The following is a 21,807-nucleotide window of genomic DNA, read 5'->3' on the forward strand; positions in this document are numbered from 1 at the left end:
GCTTAAAACAACTAGGGGACATAACTTGTTAGCACTTCGATTTGGTTCCAAATTATTTATAAAAAACTTTAGAAATACAAGAACAAAAAAAATACCCACTTACTCTTAGAATGAAATTCAAAACAGTGTGGCTGTGGCCATTGATTGACACATTAAATTCATTCATTGACTGGGACAATTTACATGAACGTTTGTCTGTAACGACCACTGTTCACGACGTACCTACGATAGACATTGTGGGGTCACCAAAGGTTTCTTAACGCCTTTAATTATAAAATAATTCAAAAAATTAATCAGGAATAACCTTTATGTTTTGATTTATATAATTGATATAAATCAAAACATCGTGTTATTTCTGATTAGTTTTTCGAATTACTTAATTAAGGTGTTGAGAACTTCTGGTGACCCCATAGTTTAAGTGTCTTTAAAAAGTACATAGTGAGCAGTGGTCGTTACATACAAACGTTCACCTAAATTGTCCCAGTCAATAGATGAATTTAATGTGTCAATCAATGGCCACGGCCACACTGTTTTGAATTTCATTTTATTACAAAATATAAACAAATGGTGAAAAACTTTATTAAAATTATAAAAAAAACATTGGAACAATTTGCCAAAAAAACAAGGAATGCAGTGACATTTTTACTCAAGTGTCTATTATATCATATAAACGTAACAAACATGTAAAAGTTTACCTTGCGAAATCAGGGTAACAGTTGGAATACTTTTGAAAAAGGATACATGCTTAAACGGTTTTAAGTACAAAACATCCCGATACACTGGTAGTAATGATCTGAATTATAGGCAACAAACTGTTTTACATTGTCTTATCGGGGTCTTTTATAGCTGACTATGATGTATGGGCTTTGCTCATTGTTGAAGGCCGTACGGTGACCTATAGTTGTTAATGTCTGTGTCATTTTAGTCTTTTGTGGATAGTTGTCTCATTGGCAATCATACCACATCTTCTTTTTTTATATTATGAATAAGAGCGATGTTAAGTCTTGAAATTTATTACGAATGTCGGTTGAAGGAATTGCATTTCATTATAATGATAAGAACTCTTGAGATCAAGATATTTATCTGTTGAATTATTCATCTCATAAATATTCATTTATTTAATAATTTGCATATTAATCTCGGTGTGTATTTTTCAATTTATTTTATCTCAGTGTGTCTTTTTAAAATCTCAGTGTGTAATTTTGAATTCTCTGTGTTTTCTTTTTATTTTTTTTAAATCTCAGTGTGTAATTTTGATTTCTCAGTGTGTTATTTTAGGTTTTGAAATCTCAGTGTGTATTTTTTTCGAAAAGGGTTTAAACATAGTTTTGACGAGAACGGCTTTTCATAGTTTGAGCGTATAATTTCATACTTTGTACGAGTGTATAATTTCATATACTTTGTTCGAGTGTTTTCATTCTATGTTCGAGTGATTTCATACTATGTTCCAGTGTATGATTTTATTCTTTGTTCGAGTGTATATTTTAATACTTTTTTCGAGTGTAAAATTTTATATTTTGTTCGAGTGTATCACTTATTACTTTGTTCAAGTGACAGTATCAATGTTATGTTTTTGCAGGACCCTAAAGGTAACAAAATAGCCCAATGGAGAGATGCAGCAGAAGAGAATGGTGTCTTTGCAGACAAACTCGTCATGTCAGACCATCCAGTTCTAGGGGACTGGAAAATGAAAGTTACACAAGGCGTATGTATTTCTTCATCTTTATATTAAGTCCAAAAAATAAATTATTTGTTTCCAGTCTCCATGCAGAAAAATATAGGATACATTTAATTTAGATACTTGGGTAGCTAAACGATTTATTTGTTGATTTTTTTTACCTAGGCTTTATATGATATAGGTTGCAATTTTGATATATCTGATTCTGACAATGTCATTTCCCATTGGAACTCCCTTTACGGCCCAAACTGTGCCACTTTTACTAAGAAGTTTAGTACACAATCATATCCTGGAATAGACAGATTATATACACAGAATTTCAGTAGCCGAGTTGTCTGAGTAAGTGCATATACTACTGTAATCACTATCCAGTCAAGTTTGTGAGTTCGAAAATCGCTCATGTGGTAGCACTCGACTCAAATCTTAATTAACTAGGTTTGACAGTTTCCCTATCGAATGTCTGTTATAATTTTGGTAGACCCCGTTATATGTTTTCATCAAACTCATTTACTCCTTGTGCTTTAGAGTACAGGAATTGTCTATTGTTGATATACCGATATAGTTTTTTTTATTATTATTTCAGGCTGCAGCCGAAGAAAAGGTGTTTACAGTTGATGAATATGGTACGTCTCTTTTTTTATTTAAATGTTTTTAAAAAGCAACTTGGCTTTTCTAATATTGTTTTCCTTTTTTTTTTCTAATAGTTTTTGTTTCCCTTGGGATTGGTTTGTATCCCGGAACAGTTTTTTCAATCGATTTATGACCTTTGAACACCAGTATACTACTGTCGCCTTAATTTAGGTATTTCTTTCTCATAAATAGCTTGAGTACAAATTACAAACAAGAAAATACAACAACCAATCGTTTAATTAATCAATGTAATCAACTCATATAGAAATTATATCACGCACTTTCACATTTCATAAACGAATAAGGTAGGCTTAGTTGACATAAACATAAGACCGGATGAATAAACATCGTCTAAATAAAAAAAAAGATATTGGAGCTATTAATTTTTATTTTTAGTTCTTCCAAAATTTGAAGTAACAGTAGATTTACCACCGTATGGATTGACGACAGACTTGATGTTTCACGGTACTGTAAAAGCAAAGTAAGTATCAATTTTGATCAGTTTAACAATTCCAGTCTAAGCCAGTGGGACATTCTTTAACTTTGTGTCGCACATTTATACCACGTCTGATTGTACCATCGAAAGTTGCATTTCAGAATCTATACTATTAAACGAGAAGACTTCATTTTGTGTGTCGCTTCTCTTCATTCCACAATAAATTTAATCATCATGACTCTGTGTTCTTTAGGTAACATGCATAGTCGCATTTGTCATCCATTCTTATGATTATTCAGATTGAGTTATTTTGGGAGAAAAACGACAAAATAGGTGTTCGGATATTGTTTCCGTTATCAGACTGACTTTTAGCCATAGATAAGACTTCCGGTTTAAACATGCACAAGATCAACCAATCGTATGATAGATTACAAAAATAAAAAATAAATAAGCAAATAAGAGCGGTCTCCATATCATGGTTTTCAGATCGCAAGAACCACAACTATTAATCCTCATTAGAGACAATTATGTTTTCGTGTTTATCCACCTGTAAACTACGATTATACTACAATAATATACAGAGACTCTCTGTATTCTGTCTATTTTTTTTTATGAAATATTTACTATCTAAGGGGTCATACCAGTTGAATATATATTAAAATAAGTAAAACATTTGGAAAGAAGAATGTGTCCATAGTGTACGGATGCTACATCGGCACTATCATTTACTATGTTTAGTGGACCGTGAAATGGGGTAAAATCTCTCATTTGGCATTAACATTAGAAAGATCATATCATAGGGAACATATTTACTAAGTTTCGAGTTTGTTGGACTTCAACTTAAACAAAAACTACCTCGACAAACACTTAAACCTGAAGCGGGACAGACGGAAGGACGAACGAACGAACAGACGAACAGACTAGAAAACATAATTCCCATAAATGGGGCATAAACATTTATTGTTGAAAGGGAAAACTTTAACATGAAGCCGGACAGAAGGACGGACGAACGAACGGACAAACGGACGAACAGACTAGAAAACATAATTTCCATAAATGGGGCATACAAATTTATTGTTAAAAGTGAATGTAGTGATTTGGCCAAAATGAAAGTAGGGTAGAGATTAGAGGGAGGCAGGACTTATTCGGTATATCGGGATCGGGTGTTTTGAAGCTCGGGATTTCGGGATTGATCTTTACGGGATGCGGAATTTTTTTTTTTTAATTTCGGGATGTCGGGATATGAATTTCGTTGAAATACGCACCTCGGGATTTCATGTTTTTAAGCCCGGGATTTCGGGATCAGGGCCCCTCATACCAACCCTCAAATGAGCCTTAGTCTTTTATACGAGATTCAAAGCCTACCATTGGCATGTTAATAGGGCTCTCAAAGAGAAAAGCACTGATGAATTGTCCTAGAAGCACCTTTTATTAGAATAATGATGGTCTATAAGCAGTTTCATTTATTTCATGTTTGAAGCGTTGCAAATATTTAATTTAATTTGACTTTTACCAAAAATATGCATTGCAGCAATGGGAAAGAATAATTGTGGTATAAGGCCAGAAACACGAAAAATAATTGAATTTAACAAAAAGGAAACACATAACGGACTTTGGAAAAAAAGTAGAGGGCTTTTGATACCTTATATGAAATTTTCCAGTCATAATATCTTTTACAAAAATTCATCCTACATGTACAACAGTTTACAAGTTGTATATGCCCGCGATTTCGCGGGTGTGTTCTAGTGCCTATTAAAATAGCATATTCAAGCAATCTAAACAAATCATTACAAAAGTAAAATTCGGAGATATATGGAACAATTGCAAATGAGTTCACCGGAAATAAGAAAGAAATGAGGATGCATCTACATGTATCCATGAATTATAGAAAGATGTTTAAAACATACGTCAGAATAAGCTTAAATTAATGATACCACTCAATTGATATGTTACAATGTATTCAGATATAGTAAAATACATAATTATCGTATTTCAGATATACTTATGGCAAATCCGTCATTGGAAATGCTAATATCAGACTAGAAAAGAAGTACAACCATAGGTCATGGGGATGGAGACAAGACCACCCAGAGGAATATGTAGATAGTATTGAACAATCATTTCCGGTAAGTATCACGTGATTAATGGCGAAAACGAGGCTTTTGTAATACATGATGACAAAATATAATAAGCAAATTTGTGTTTGTCAAATGGTCTGCCTTTGTCTTGTACAGTCATTCTTCTCAATTTGTGAATTTATTCAGGCGCAACTTATGTCTGATTAAGCATCTTATTATGATTGAAATTAACATGCAGTTTTGCCTAAATAAAATTGATAATGTAAATAGAAAATATGTCAAAGAGATAAAAACCCGATCAAACCAAAGAGTAGATCAAAGCCGAACATGAATGTATCAAGAAAAAGTATCACTGGGAGATGATAAAACCTTACACTTGGTTTTATTTTTATCTGACTTTCGGAAGGCGAGTTTCGTCTCAAATTAACGTTACCAAGAATCAAACGACAGATGGGTACCGATGGGGATTTAATCAGATTGGATAGCACTTGATAGGATAATTTTCTATCGGTATCATAGACACCACATACATTTGTAACATATAGATGTATAAAATACCATGTCTTCAATTTACAAAGAACAGAAAAAAACATTATAAAAAACATTATTTGTTTTCCAAAGATAAATGTTTGTTCAGAAAACAATTGTTTTATGTAAAATTAATAAAACTTTTGATTAATGGTATGCTTTAAATGTGAAATAATTATAAAATGTAACGACTTTAAATGCTTGTTTTTCACTCAATATTCAGATTGATGGCGAGTCCAAATTCACTTTTTCCTTGGGGCAGCTGAAGAGATTACAGCAGAACCTTGCTTACACTGATTTTGTGATAGAAGCCAATGTGACCGAGGGTGTAACAGGATTAAAGATGAAAGATTCAGCAGAGATTAAATTTTATGACAACCCTGCCAAGATTGATTTTGTAGAGTCTTTACCAGCAAACTATAAACCAGGGCTAATATACACAGCACTTGTAAGCATTCCAATTTTTAATTGGTGTTGTCTTTTCTTACATATAAACCTTAGTATGTTTATATGTTATAAATTTCATTAAATCTATACACAAGAAATATATTAATAGAACTAAAACACTATCTATGTTGCCGATTGTGTTTGAGAAATATTAACTAGATGTTCATGTTTGTTCTTTTTACATTTGCGGGAATATATCTCAACGAATTAAGTCAAGGAAAAACTGTTGCATAGACAAGAAAATTAAAAAACAAACCACGAAAAAAAATAACAAAACATCTTGTTTGCCAAAGACAGACTAGTTGAGAGGTTCATTGGATATTGTTTGCTTAATGACCAAAGTCAATAAGTTCATTCAGGTTAATGAATAGAACCAACATACTTATACAACGCGAGGGAAAGAAGAAATAGAAAGAAAAAAAATGCATGTTCTCCGTAAAACTCTTATAAATGTTTCAGCTAAAAGTAACACAACCAGATGATAAACCAGTTGTTAATCCAAGTAGCAGAGTCAAGGTCGAAATGTTCTACAATGTAGAGGTTATTACTACTACCACAACAACAACAACAACAACAACGACAGCAGCCCCCCTACCAGAAGAAGGAAACCTGACCGAGGTTGTTGAAGCCTTGATTGAACCGGAAATTTTTGACCCATGGCGCGGACCTCTTGTCCCTCCAACAAAGAGAGTTCCAATACCAGTCATGTATTTAGACATTAATCCAGACGGTCTTGTGAAGTTTGATATCGATGTACCAAATGATGCTGTTTCCTTTGATATTGAGGTATACATGTATATGAATTATTTCAGGGGCATAAGCTGAAATCCATGTTCACCGATTTGACTCAAATTCTCATATTTGATTAATAACATACTAAAACGTAGATCAACATAATAAAATGTCTAAAATAAATTATTAAGTAATTAACAATACATAGACTCGATAATATGTATCAGCAATTCGTATTTGTTTTTGTCGAGACATCATCTAATTTTCCATCGAAATGACCTCCGAAGACTTTTGACGGTCATGTTATCTGATATAATTTTCCTATTACATTATTATGCATACCAAGATAACAATGCATACCATTACAAAAATCACATAATATATCATTACCTTTCATTATGTTACATAACGTTATACATGTTATAATGCATTTCTTAAAATTTGATAACACTTTAAACCGGCAATCATCAAACATTGTATTAATTAACACTACATTACATGTTGTTCAGCTATTTAATACATTATAATCATTGTTTAACTTGATTTTTATTTTCTGAAGGCAAGATATATGAAAGAGTCGGCATACAAGTATTTACAGCCATTCAAATCCCCCAGCAAAAGTTTTATCCAAGTTCGTCTTCTGAATGAAAAACCCATGGTAAGTACCAACAAAATGAACCATTTCAGAACTAGTGATGCATTATAAGAACGTGATTGGTTTAGATTTACTGATATTTTACCCAATTTTTAACTTGGGGTCCATCGATTACCAATCTGAGCTAGAGGTATTATTAATGTTACATCGATAAAATGATGATTTTTTTTTTTCAAAATTAAAAATGAGAGCGACCTAAAAATGTTCAATGGTTTCATGTGCTTTGATAATATGTACATCGACTTTAACTGTCTCATTGGTAATCATATAAAATTTCAAATTTTAATATGCGTATAAATGCATTGTATGGTGTGATGATACCAATAATCTATATACTAAATGATTGCACATTTCTTTTGTAATTATGTTCTTTCAATTAGCATATTATAATACAATGCATTTTAGTGAGCTTTTATTGTATGCAACTCTTTATCGATATGATTGCAGGCTGGACAGACAATTTCAATTGATGTAAAAGCTACAGAAGCACCAGAAAAAGTCTTTTACCAGGTAAATTATTTATTTTCTTTACGGAAAGAAAACTGTAGTTATAACAAGACTGAATTTTGTGGACATCCAGCAGAAAGACATTAATTCTTTGTTTTTCTCCACATCTAATATGATTTTTGTTTGATTAATATGTTTAAGTATGACTTGAAAAAAAAGATGTAAAACAAATACGTATGAATCATATAGTAGTAAAAACGAACTGTTACTTATAACTAAACTGGAGTTGTGTAGGTGATATATGTATACCATCGTTGTAATTCTCTTATTTGTCTTTGTTAAATCTGCAATTTTAATGGTGCTGTGAAACACACAATATATATGTTTATGACTCAGCCATTACCTATTGCAATAAAATATAGGATTAAGTTCCCACAACTGCTAGATTCAAGGGAATATTTTGTTCTACCCTTTTCCGTATGCAACTGGATGAGACATATTAAGATTTAGTGGTATATTACACTTGTATAAACCTTTTATTTCCAGATGATCTCCAAAGGCAACATAGTTAAGACAGGGGAAATACCAATGGGAGGTCTCAAACAAACAGAGTTTAAAATACTAATTACTCCTGAGATGGCCCCTAAAGCTCGTCTGATTATCAATTACGTCAGACCTGATGGTGAAATCGTTACCGATGGGGTGACATTTAGTGTTGACGGTATATTTAAAAATAAGGTAAGATTAATAAATTCGGGTACAATTTTGTTTTTTTGTTTTAAGGTGGTCGATTTCAATTCATTGTTCAGGTTTTTTAGGAAACTTTTGAAAAGATATATAATGTTGAGAATAGGTGAGCCGCTAGACGAAGGAAATCTCTTTAGCAAATTCCTTTCAGACATAACAAACCTACATCCTTCCATGGACAATTTACTGGGGCGTTTTTTTGTGTCAATCTTCAAGTTAGTTTGTCTTTTGTGTTTAATAATCACAATTTATCTCATTATCTCATTTTTCTTTCCTTATAAAGATGTTTTCGATAGCAGCCGCAATAAAAAGCAAACATAATGAAACGGCTCAATGTATGGTAATCAAGTCATATTCATTTTTTCCAAATACTACGACAGAGGTGGTATAAAAGATGAATTATTGTATACATACTAGACAATTATAAAAAGGTATAACACAAATACCAAACTCAAAAGGTAAATTCATAACGAATTGGGTCAATGAAAAGTGACTAAGTCAAACGTAAATTAAACTAACAACTATATGAAAAAAGGCTAGAAAACAAGTACCAAATAAAACTGTTTAAGTGATTTGTTTATGAAGATTTCAAAATGGAAACTCACAAATAAAACTGTTTTAGTGATTTGTTTATGAAGATTTAATGATGGAAACTCATGTTTCTGGTTTTGTTTCTTAAATGCAAATGTTCGTACAGTCGTGCAAAATTTCCTTGAAATGATTTACAAAGACTCAAAGCAGATGACCAAGATCATATAAGACACAATAGCTTCAAAATATCAATGGATTGCATCAGCTAGCTTGGCGGCTATTAATGCATACACACATTATGTAATTAGACTACACATATGGAAACACGATGACTTGTATTTGTACATTTCTGTGTCATTTGGTCTCTTGTGGAGAGTTTTCTCATTGGCGATGATTCGTCATATTCTTATTCTAGTATTAGTAATGTATCTTTCGTTTTTAAACTTTTATTCACCTCTAATCATTCTGCTTTCTTGAGGACACTTTGATTAATCAAAGAAACTATTGTATTGTATTGTATATAATGTTTCAGGTATCACTGAAATTCATGAAAGATGAAGTTTTACCTGGTTCCAATATGTTAGTAGATCTACAAGCTGATCCCAAGTCTCAAATTAATGTACTTGCTGTGGATAAAAGTGTTCTTCTCTTGAAAACAGGAAATGACATCAGCGAAGATCAGGTACTAATGGTTTCTTCTGTAATAGTGAAAAAAACTGATTATTTACATATTTTTTCTGATATTTGACTTTATAAGAGAGTGAATGCGAGTGTAAAACTTTATGTCACAATATGTATATTTTTTTCAAATACGAATCGTTTTGTTTTGCACCAATTTTCAAATATCATGATGTGTCTGAATGTCAGCATTGCATGAGATATAATATATTTAAACATAAGATAATTAGAGTACCAACCTTAATAGACCCATACTCAGATTAAATGAAGACGAACACCTTTTTAATATTTTTTGTTTCATTTTTTTTATAGATAACAAAGGAACTACAGTCATATGATAATGCCGGAGGAGGATATTATCCGTATTACGCTAGAATGTGGTATTGGCCGAGCACAGGCAGAGATGCTTCAGATGTGTTTGACGTAAGTGAGACTCCGGGAGAGATTTTAGATTTTTATGATTACCTGGTCGTTTTAATAGTGATCATTTGATTACCAGACCAAATATTTCGTTTAAAATATAGTAATTTGTTATGTGATAATATTGGCACAAAATATTGTGAACATGTGATTACTTAGACACCCCTATGAGGGGCCACGCATGACAACATGAATGCAATTTTAATAAGTATGTTCATTACAAATGTATCCAAATGTTTTGGAATCCCCGACAATAAATTCCATGAGTGGTGTAAACTTCCCATTGCCACCAAATATGTTTTCTCCCCCTTTCTCTCATTTGAATCAAACAAGATTTGTACCCTTCAAAGTTATGGGTTTTTTAAGTCTTAAATATAGGTGTGATGTTTTCTGTTGTTACCGAGCAGAACTTGTTACAATTAAGCAGGTTTAAGGAAGAAGAAAAGTCAGTAGACGGTTTATCCTACATAACTATAGCAACAAAATCACTGGAAATTTACATTTTTTTTTCTAATCATAGTTATTTTTTCTACCTTATTGCTACTTATTATTCAGAAAATTTTCTTTATCATTTTCTTATACACATCATAATTGTTATTTCAAGGGATAATTTATTAAAAGTGCTTCATATTTCATCTTAGAATGCAGTTTTATACATGTAACAGATTCTTAATTTTGATTCTTCAAATCATTATTCATGTACCATACATTATTTCAAGGGCACCACACACCTTTAACCTTTACAACATACAACATGTATTACATACAGTTTGTCATCGGAAGAGAATTTCGTTCCAGATCGTTACAAATTATTGAAATTATCTTTTAAACGTGATCTCTTAATATTGTTTTTAAAACAAGGGTCTAGTTGTTTACACTCATTTGTTTTTTAATTATCAAATATTTTTTTTAGAATAATGGAATGGTTGTTCTGACAGATGCTTTGTTGTATAATTATCAAGAACCTTGTAAGTATTTTCATACATATATAGAAAAAGTACATAGTTAAATATTTAAACTGACACTGTGATACATTTTTTTCTCAAGACACACAAGACAGTTACATATTACAAAAATTAAATGTCGATGGTAGAGAAACATCGTATTGCACGATACATGTAATAAGATTTTTTCTCGATAGTCATACAATCGTGGCCCTTCGTTTCCATAGATCTGCAATACTATATGTCCTTTCTGTGTAATGTTATAAGGTATGGATGCCTTTAATCGTGACTTCATAATAGGAAATGAAGACAAAAGAATGAACAATTGACGTCACTATTGAATTTTAAACAGTAAACACCTAAGACTAAAAGAACCCCATGTTGATTAAAATAGAAACATAAACATGCCAGAAAAAGTATCAACCGACTAAGAATTAGAATTAGATTGCTCTCATAAACAAAACACTCAGTAAGACGTTTCATCATCCTCATGCTGCTTTTAACAAAAAAAAAACAATTTCCATTCAAATGTTTTCAAGTTTTATATTTCATCAAGTATGGAAAAGAAGAGAATATATAACAGTTTAAATGACCTTTTGCATGAAAATAAATTGGGAGGTGTTAAAAATTTTGTAGTGTCTGTACAATCACTTTTCAAATTCTGATCAGTGATCATGATTTGGTATCAATCATTTAAAATTGAGTCTTGCTTGAACATGTTGAAGCTATTATTTAAATGTTGTACGTGTAGAACTCGATTCGAGCTATACATGGTCCAAACGTTATGACGTAGTTTAACTCCGCCACAATGTTTCTTACGTACCGAGTCTGGCAATTTGTCAGTGGTTGTAATATATCATATTTTAATTTGTTTTGTTTTGATCTTTAGAAAATTCTGTATTGATTTTTTTACGTTGGTTTTGTAGAGTGTTATTTTTCTGTTCGTCTGTTACTCTTGTTTTCTAATTTTGCCATGGGATTGTCAGTATATCTTTAACCTATACTTTCGCTATCTCCAGCTGCTTTCATTTTTAGTGCTATGCACTGTTAGACATCACTGATGATGATATATTTCCTCAATCTGTAAGAATGTTGAAATAAAATTGAGAAGAGTCCAGAAGATTAGATAACTTATTTTTAGAACCTCCTTAAGGCATATTTTTGTTATAATACTCTTTGACTATGAAATCACCAATAATTTACTATTTTAAGTGGGATAAACACCAAAACTTTCCTTTTTACCCTCTCAGATAAATTTGCAATGAGCACATTTACATTCCTTATAGTTCAATTTGTTTAGTACCCATCATCTCTTTAAAGTGTATTTTGCCGTGTATTGTTCAGTCGTGATTTTTAATATTTATTTCAAACATGACTTTGAGCTTATTTTTTTTATTATGTTTTACTCATGCTGTATAATTGTTTTGGGTTAAGCAGCTCTGACAATTAAGAGACGTATATACATCTCAAAATTATGTACTAATTTCTGCGAATGAATTAAAAACATCTTTGAACATTTTGTTGGTCATGCATTTGTTTATCATCTTGCATACAATTTTCCTTTTCACTTGCACACCTGTTTCTTTGTTTCACTCGCACACAATACTCCTTCTTCATCACTTGCATGCAATTTTACTTCTCACTTGCAATTCATTATTTTAAACTAAGATAAAACGGTGTAATATCTAACATTAGCAGATGAGCATGTAAACAAATAGTGCATATATGTGTGTTGTTTTTTTCAAATCACATCGAAACTTTAATAACGTTAAAATCCACTAACAAAATAGTACATATCATATTGCCGGTACCAACGATCTGAGATACTAGGTTCGTGAAACTCTCAATGACTTGTTCAATCAACACTCTTATCGATCGTGCGGTGGTTATTCTAGTAAACATTGGAATCACTTGGTTTATTTCTGGACATTAGTGTTCTTATCTTATATTTGTATTGGTAAAGATTGTATGCCTTTTGTTATCTTGCATTTTTTTTATTTTATTTAAGAATTAATTTCTTCTTTTTGTAATTTCATTAGGATGTAAAAGCGTTGACCGAAGTACATAAAATGTGCGCACGGTCAACGCTTTTACAACCCTATGAAGTTACGAAAAGAAGCATTCAATACTAATAATTATATTTTTTTTAGCTATAATCATAAAAACATGAATTTTATAAAAAAAAAAATTTTATTCACCTGTGCACTTTATTGTGGGACCACGTGTTATCACGAATGATAAGTTTTATTGAGTAATGCAATTGTTTCAGGAATAACATGTGATGTGCAGTAAGCCAATCAAAATAAAGTATTATAATGAAACATACATCTAATGTAATTATTCAAATTTATTATCCACATTGTAATACTTTTATATACATATTAGTCCGTCCTGTAATGTTACGAAGAGGTGGACCTATGCTGCAAGCTATGCCTATGATGGCTATGTCTAATATGGCACCAGAAATGTCCGAAATGGGACGACCTTCCCCTAACAATCTCAAACCTGTGACAAAAGTTAGAAAACTTTTCCCAGAAACATGGCTCTGGCAAAATATCTCATCAGGGTAAGTTCCCCTGTGGTGGAAGATTTGAAGGTGTTTTCTTTAACTGTCACAACCTAACCATGATACGGTATTGTTCATCTCTGTTATATATCTCTACCAATGATTTGATAAAAGTTATTTGTTTGTTTTAATTTGAAATCATAAATAACCTGACATACTCCGAGACACCGACACACTAGTTGATTTGACTTTTGACTGTTGGCTTCGTTTGATTCCGTGTTTCTATAACAATCAAATAAAAGAACGTGATTGTTTTAAACATATTTTAAACATACGTTTAAAACTTTTAAAAAACGGTATGCTAACCTTCGTAGCTGTCTTTCTTAAATCTTTCATTTTATGCATTATTTGCAAATTTGCAAATTGATAATACTTCTATTTTTTCACCTTTTAAAAATGAAATTGGTGATTTTCACGATAAAACAAATACTAATGTGACTGTTTTTACCTTAAAAAAGTGTTAAAAATTCACATACAAGATAATAATGTTTCAAAATTCACATACAAATAAATTTGATTACAAAATTCACATACAAGACTATTAGATTCAAAAATTAAAATTTCAGATAGTAAGATTCTAAAAGTAACATATTTTGATTTTGTTTAAAAAAATTCTTCTTTTATGAAAATAAAACCAGATATCATATTCATCAGAATATTTTATTCGAATCTGTAATTATTCTGTGAGTATTGCAGATTAAACTTCCATAGAGGTGACGACCACTGTATCATGTATTGTCGTCATTACTTGAATGACACGAGAATAGATTTATCCAAATTAAAAGTTAGATTTTTTTATTAAGTTCATTTTATTGTAGAGAGTTTTGATGACAGAGATGAACAATGTTTATTAAGCGATTGTGTGAAAATGATTTAATTCTGAACTTAAATCTTTAGAATACACTTAATTCATTTTAGTAGTGCTCAGAACCTAAACTAATTGAGTTATATTAATTATATTTCCTTAAATAGCTTTGACTATTTTTTTACATGTTAAAACATATTTCATCAGATTTCCTATTTCTATAGTTAGTAGCTAGTGTAGCTAAGAATAAGACAATTTTCCCGTAATTTCGTGAGAGTTACAATCAATTTCCAAATTCAATACCAAGATCAAAACAATAGTGTGTTTTGAATTAAATAAAAGTTCAACTATTTTATGTTCACACTTTTGTAAATTAAGTTTGCAGTTCCTTCTTAACAGTTATGTATAGAAAATATAGAAAATGAAAGCAACGGAAATTATATGAAACAAAAATATCTTTAAAATCCCAGGACCCTTTATTTGTCTTATTCTTATACAAAATCAATTACATTGAGATGATTAAAAGGTAAGTATAAACATGGAGAAATAGTTTAATCTTGCTTGGATTTTGACTTGCGTCAAATTGTTAGATATAGGTAAGTATTTCATTTCGACCATTTGATGCTGTCAGCTGAAATTGAATACTTGGGTCTCCAATTGTACCTCTTTAATACATTGTTCGACTCAGACGAATAAGATAATATATATAGTTCCATATTTTGTCATTTTTAGTGGTTACAAAGACAGGAGTTAGTAGTAAAACGTGTCAACATTGGCATGCGTCTAGTCTAGTTTTTATACGCCCGTCAACATTTTGACGGGACGTAGTATGGTATACAAATGTCCGGTGTCCGTCCGTCTGTCTGTCCGTCTGTCCGTCCGTCCGTCCGTCCGTCTGTCTGTCCGGCGTAAACATGTCGCACCATAACTTGAGACCAACTTATCCAAATTTCATGAAACTTTACATAGTTGTTTCTTATGATGGTCAAATGATCTGTATACTTTTTGGTGAAAATAAGATTAAAACTTTTTGAGTTATGGCACTTTGTAACTAAAACAGGGGTGTGTTTTTTTTTCACATGTCACACCGTATCTCAAAAACAATTCTTGATTATGGCTTAAAACTTTAAACACTTCTTAGTTATATTAATCTTAATATCTGTATACTTTTTGGTGATGATTCAAAATTTTATTTTTGAGTTATTGAGTATTTTGTAAAAAAGGGGGAGGGGTTTTTTACATGTCGCACCATATCTCATAAACGATTTATGATTATTGCTTAAAACTTAACACATGTCTTTGCTTAATTAATCTAAAGATCTGTATACTTTTTGGTGATGATTCAAAATTTCATTTTTGAGTTATTGAGTATTTTGTTAAACAGGGGAGGGTTTTTTTTACATGTCGCGCCGTATCTCAAAAATAATTTATGATTATTGCTTAAAACTTTACACACTTCTTTGTTATATTAATCTAAAGATCTGTTTACTTTTTGGTTTTGATTCAAAATTTTATTTTAGTGATATTTAGTTTTTCGAGAAAAAAAAACAGGGTTGGGGGTTTCACATGTCCAGCCATGTGTCAAAAACAATATATGGTTATTGCTTAAAACTTTCTCAGAACCTATTTATGATTATTGCATAAAACTTCCACACAAGACGTCGGGCGTATCATGCGCTCATGGCGAAGCTATTTATTTAGGCATAAACTCATTTTTGTTCAGCGTACTAACTTGTATTTTCCAATGTAAAAGCACCTGCCAGCTGTGGGATAAATTTACAAACCTATATTGCAGTGATATATTGTGTCAAACATGTCAAAAGGTTTATTTAATCTAATATGGGTCAAAATTTCAAAACAAAAAGTGACACGTAATAGTGTGATAGTGCTTATACATTATGATATAGTCATTGATATCAAAATTTGCAGATGGCAATTCAAACGCTGGTTGAACCTTCTTTTTTTGGTGCCAATAAGAGATATAAAGAAGTGTTCACAAGATTTATATACAATATGTGTATATTGTTTATACTTCTACGGTACAGGTTTAATACAAGGATTATTTTTTTAACTCACCAGGTGAAAAATTCAATGAAAGCCCCGTCATCTGTCGTTCATCTATTGTCATAAACTTAAAAACCGTGCCCTCCTCCGATACTACTGGCCAAATGATATTCATCTTTATCTAAATGTTTCCTTGGTTACCAAGTTTAAAAAATTGTATCTGGGGATGTTACCGATCAACACAAATGGTTGTTGTTGCTAAGCATATATCATAGGGGTACATAGCAGTATTCTCAAAAACTGGAGCAATACAGCCAATATCACTGGTTTAAATGATCAGGTCAAAATCAATCCTTTACAAAAATGCAAAAAAACTGATTGAAATAAAGGAATACAATAAACATCAAAATATCCTTTAACAAGGTACCCATGCAAAAATAACTGATTGAAATAAAGGAATACAATAAATATCAAACTATTCTTTAACAAGGCTATCCATGCTCGGGAGCCTCTAATCAAATATCATATGCTGACCATTTTTAATGCTATTTAACTTAATTTAAAAAAAGAAGTTGCATTGACCATCTTTTTTTATATTCAAATAGATTGCAAATAAACTACTACTTAACGCTGTGTTATTAATGAACTACAACTACTACATTGTTATGTTCACATAGAAGTGCATATACATTTCACCTACCATTTATAAAAAGAAATTCGCGAATACACGCTTCAAAAAAAGATGTTAATATTTAGAAATAACCTTGTTTGCGGTAACTTAATTGATAGTATGTTTGTCAATTCCAATTATTGGTTTTAGTTTGTAAACAAGATTTGTTTTCTATCAATAGATTTATGACTTTTAAACAGCGGTATACTACTGGTGGCCTCATTGGCCCTTCGATTAAAGACCCCTTTTTAGTTTACTTCCTTTGGATGGAAAACGTTAAAATGTCAATGTAGATTTAACTGAAAGAGCAAATTTATCTGTTTTTAAACCATTTATTATATCTAATTTTTAGTTATGCTAAATACCCTCGATACAAGAAGTTATTCTTTAATACAAGTGTTTTATATCACTTTCAACTAATCAAGCTTTGTTTGGACAATTTGTTTGAAGATTATGAATAACTTAAACAGAAAAAAAGATACAGCTAAAACAAATATTGCATAATAAGACAATTTGATTACACAGTCCATCATTGTATTTTCTTCTTTTTTCAAGACAACGCATCTCGTCGTCGTCGTTTAAGAAAACCCAAAGTTTCATGGAGAAGCTATAAAATGCAGCGACCATTTAAAGAGCAACAATTTGCAAAAAAATCAATGACATCTGCAAGACTAACGCAACCATTGCAAAGCACATTGAAAAAGATAACGAAAGTTAGAAAAATATTCACAGAAACCTGGTTGTGGAAGGATTTGTTAATAGAGTAATCCTTTTAAAGCATTTGCTATGTTCCGAATGGCTGAAAGTATTATAATATAAGGATCTAACAATCATGAGTTTAGGGCTGCTAAAGAAATTCTGAATTGAATTCTACTTATTTGCGTTAACCTTTTTGTAATTGCTACCTGCTAAATGCTTAATTCAAACTAATCACGTTTGAGTGCATAATTCGTGGTTCAAATATCTTTAAAACCATAGTTTACAGTAACCTGTGGTATGCAATATGATATGGCATGCATTTGTTATTTTACGCTTGCTAAAAGCTTCTCGTATGGTAATCTGCTATCAAACACAACACTTCTTTCTATCCTTTATTTTATCTTTATCTCTATTCCTCTTCATCTTTGTTATATTTTGTTAAAATAAACTGTATTAGCACTGTCGAAAAGTTCATTTCAATAATTATGCTTTAGTCCGGCCTATGCCAGTAATGATGATGGACAGTCCAGTTGCTTTTGGTGGTATGGGTGGTGTACCGGGTCCACCATCCCCAAATGGTTTAAAACCTGTTACAAGAGTCAGAAAGATTTTTCCGGAAACATGGATGTGGTTGAATAAAACACTGCCGTGAGTTTTAAAATATTAAAAATGCAGATGTTTGCTAGTTGATCCAAAAACGTAAAACCAGCTGTCAAGAAGGTCATTTGATTTTTTTTCTAAATCACGCTTACATTTATATTAATTTTTTGTAAGTTTGAAACACTATAATTACGGATAAAAAAAAATTCTCAATAGTCTCTCAATCTCATAAGCAAAATGATAAAATCAAAATTGATCATCTGCCGACAACACATTTTTTTGACGTATTCAAAATTTGATACGAAACAATTGTTCTTCACATGTTGGTTGTGTTCGAATTCTATTCAGTTTCTTATTCATACTTTTGTGATTTTTAATAAAATAATTAAACACAATTTCGACTTGATGTGTTTGAAACGAATATGAATGATACTGGCTTATTTGATGGTCATTAACATTTTGGACCAACTGCATCCACACCTATTTAATATGATAAGAGATAGAAAGAAATTTCGTTGTGATTGCATGCTTGTGTGGTTAGAAGCGCTTGTTCATACAGCACATGCCTTATATAACAGCAATTTTGCCGGTGTTTTATATATATCTTATTTGTTTAAATATATATACATGTATTGAGACTGTGTACAACATTGGTATCCGTATTTCCTTTACCAGTATGTAAACATACTATACATTTTAAAATCAATGGCATGAAAAACACATGCATGGTTTATATCGTTCATTCTATAGAATATAAATTATTTTCATGTGCATATGATCAGTTTTTTCTTTCATTATTCAATCCTTTTTATTTACTTGCATATCAAAATAAATGGCCATTGACTGCTGACATTTTATTTTTGCTGTCTCGCTGCTACACTTATTATGCTTTGATAATATTTAACAAGTAAATGATATCATTATAAACTTGTGCGTACAATTTTTGACGGAATGGTTCTTGCTTAAACCATGATGTCTAAAAGGTTCATTTGCAACCAAAATTTTCAAAAATGCCCATTAAATAAGCTAGAATTCAAAGAACGATGATTATTGATATGATTGACTATAATTGCTAACATTTACTTCGTTTGATCTTTGTGAATAGTTGGCAATGACAAACATACAACATCTCATTAACTAAATACTGTAAAAACTATTTTTGATTGGTTTTGATGGAGAAGATGGATTCGAATATTAAAACATGATCTGTCACACTTCGTTACCGTTGTTAGTCTTTGTAGATTGATGCAAATATTTGCATTAACACATTAAAACTTTAAAGATGTACGTCCGCTGTATAAATACTTATCCCTTTGTAGGGATATCAAACCCCACAATGCATTAAATTATTTTAAAATTATTTTTAATACTTTAATAAAGCTTACGGCTTATTATGTTTCTATTTAATGGTAAGCATGTTTACTCCCTTTGAAATATATATACAAACAAGAAATATGCCAATTAACATCAGATATACTTTCGTTAAGACAATTGTATGTTGAAAATGAACGAATGGGTGCAATACATGGAGGATAAAGAATCACAAGGAATTGGCTTTGGCGCAAGTTAAAATTGTTATTCCCTCAAATGTGGTAATAGATAAACAAACTGGCTGAGTGTGTACCATTTCGTTAAAAAGAAAAATCGTTCTTACCTATACTCATCTCTTTTATTTACGTATGTTTATACTGTATTTATATCCATGTATGTTGAAAACAATTTGGATGCTCTTTCAGTAACTAGTAAATATATTTTTAGTCCGAACGTCCATTTTTATTTAAACATCTGAAATGTCAAAACATAGATATTTACGGCTTCAACATTTTATTCATCAGATATCTTCTTGAAATTTATTTTTAGAACGGTCAAAACGGTATCTAAAATCACTTTATGCTTACCTTGAAATCTAAACAAAAAATGGAAAATAATTCAGTTCTTAAGTTTCTATAAAGTCTGACTGTACACCATTTAATCTAACATAAAACAGGTCATTTTCACCCAAACTTAAAGATATCTGTTTTAATTACATGGAATCTGCGTAAAGATCACATTGTAAATCTATTGAACCCCTTGTATGGTTTAAACCCTACTAAATACTCATCTTTAGTTTTACAATGATAAATGAGCCTCCTCAAAGAGGTTTTGATTGTGTGATTGCATGGCTTATTTTAATAGTGATTATTTGAAAGACAGATCAAATATTTCATGGTCATTTAATTAATTTATAATATAGGACTGTATTTTTGGTTATCTGATTATTGTATTTCCAAAATTAGTTAATGATTATGCGATTGTATTGGCAAACAATTTGTGATTACTTAGACACCCCAAACTACTACTACGATAGCGAGGAAGTGTATGACGATGTGGATGGTCTTCTAATGGAGGATTCAAGCCCCGGAAATGAAAACATTCGAGTTGAATTAAAATCAATAAGTCGAGTAAGGAAACACTTTCCTGAAAGTTGGATATGGTTAAATGAAACAATTTCGTGAGTAAATGCTGCTTGCATCAGCTAAAAAAACAAATATATATGTATCTCTCTATCTCAGAATAGTAAAATGCGGCTCTTAGTTTAGGTAAATATATAACGAGTACAAATACAAGCTGTTTTATATTTATATAGTATGTTGTAGTGTTGTAATTTCATTAAATCTAAAATATGCACACGTTGGCTCCCTGTAGATTAGTTTGATAGATTTATTACAATTTTTGTTGTTTAATTTAAGAATGTAAGTCATAACAGTGTTGTGACGCGCCTTTATAAATCAAAATGGAAGAGATGAATACTTAACTTTAATCACCATAACTAAGTAAATTTAACTACTTTGATCTGATGTGTGTTCAAACACTCTTTTGTGCATTTTATTTTCCCTTTTTATAGAGTTTTTGTTTAGCACTGTATTTTTTTTTCGTAAAAGGGTATACTTACTTCAACAAAGACAAACAATAACACCACACTCCATTGAAAATTCAAAACGGAGCACATCCATTTTATAGTAAAGGAAAGGAACGTGTGTATAACATGGATGATGTAGACCTACCGGAAATTGAACTTTTGGTGCAATTTAAAAACGTTTGAACTATATTATGAGCAGCAATATATGTTGTTGACTTCGGTATATGGCAAATAAAATGTAAATTATTCAACGAGCTAAAAAGAAATATAGACCTGTATCCAATATTTTGAAATATGAAATATCTACGAAAATTGATACCGCTGAAATAAAAGAATCTATAGTATGTACAATACATCTACTACCATTCCTTATTGATGCCCCAAAACATATGATCTTATATTGACTACATGAAACAACATGACATGTATCTATAAATAAAGGCAATAATAGTATACCGCTGTTAAAAACTCGTAAATCTATGAACAAAAAACAAAATCGGGGTAACAGACTAAAACTGAGGGAAACACATTAAATATAAGAGGAGTACAACGACACAACATTAAAATCTAACACACACAGAAACAGACTAAGCATTAGACAAAATCCGATGAG

The 21,807-nt window shown here is 31.1% G+C and overlaps 1 protein-coding gene across 5 annotated transcripts in view; it reads left to right on the top strand.

The window, feature by feature from the left end:
- LOC139485913 (CD109 antigen-like) overlaps positions 1–21,807 on the top strand; it is a 56,032-nt gene that overhangs the window by 14,482 nt on the left and 19,743 nt on the right. For 2 of the 5 annotated variants that reach the window (XM_071270582.1, XM_071270581.1), the window contains exons 6-18: positions 1,580–1,705; positions 2,262–2,301; positions 2,705–2,789; positions 4,741–4,870; positions 5,574–5,798; positions 6,257–6,583; positions 7,089–7,187; positions 7,632–7,694; positions 8,178–8,369; positions 9,442–9,591; positions 9,900–10,010; positions 10,921–10,975; positions 17,552–17,759. In XM_071270582.1, coding sequence (XP_071126683.1) covers positions 1,580–1,705; positions 2,262–2,301; positions 2,705–2,789; positions 4,741–4,870; positions 5,574–5,798; positions 6,257–6,583; positions 7,089–7,187; positions 7,632–7,694; positions 8,178–8,369; positions 9,442–9,591; positions 9,900–10,010; positions 10,921–10,975; positions 17,552–17,759 — 1,811 coding nt within the window. Of the gene's footprint in view, positions 1–1,579; positions 1,706–2,261; positions 2,302–2,704; positions 2,790–4,740; positions 4,871–5,573; positions 5,799–6,256; positions 6,584–7,088; positions 7,188–7,631; positions 7,695–8,177; positions 8,370–9,441; positions 9,592–9,899; positions 10,011–10,920; positions 10,976–13,336; positions 13,518–17,551; positions 17,760–18,189; positions 18,344–21,807 lie in introns of all 5 variants that reach the window. The other 3 variants (XM_071270584.1, XM_071270585.1, XM_071270583.1) reach the window with 3 other exon arrangements.

The sequence above is a fragment of the Mytilus edulis genome, chromosome 8 (genome assembly GCF_963676685.1).
Source record: "Mytilus edulis chromosome 8, xbMytEdul2.2, whole genome shotgun sequence".
Classification (NCBI taxonomy): Eukaryota; Metazoa; Mollusca; class Bivalvia; order Mytilida; family Mytilidae; genus Mytilus; species Mytilus edulis.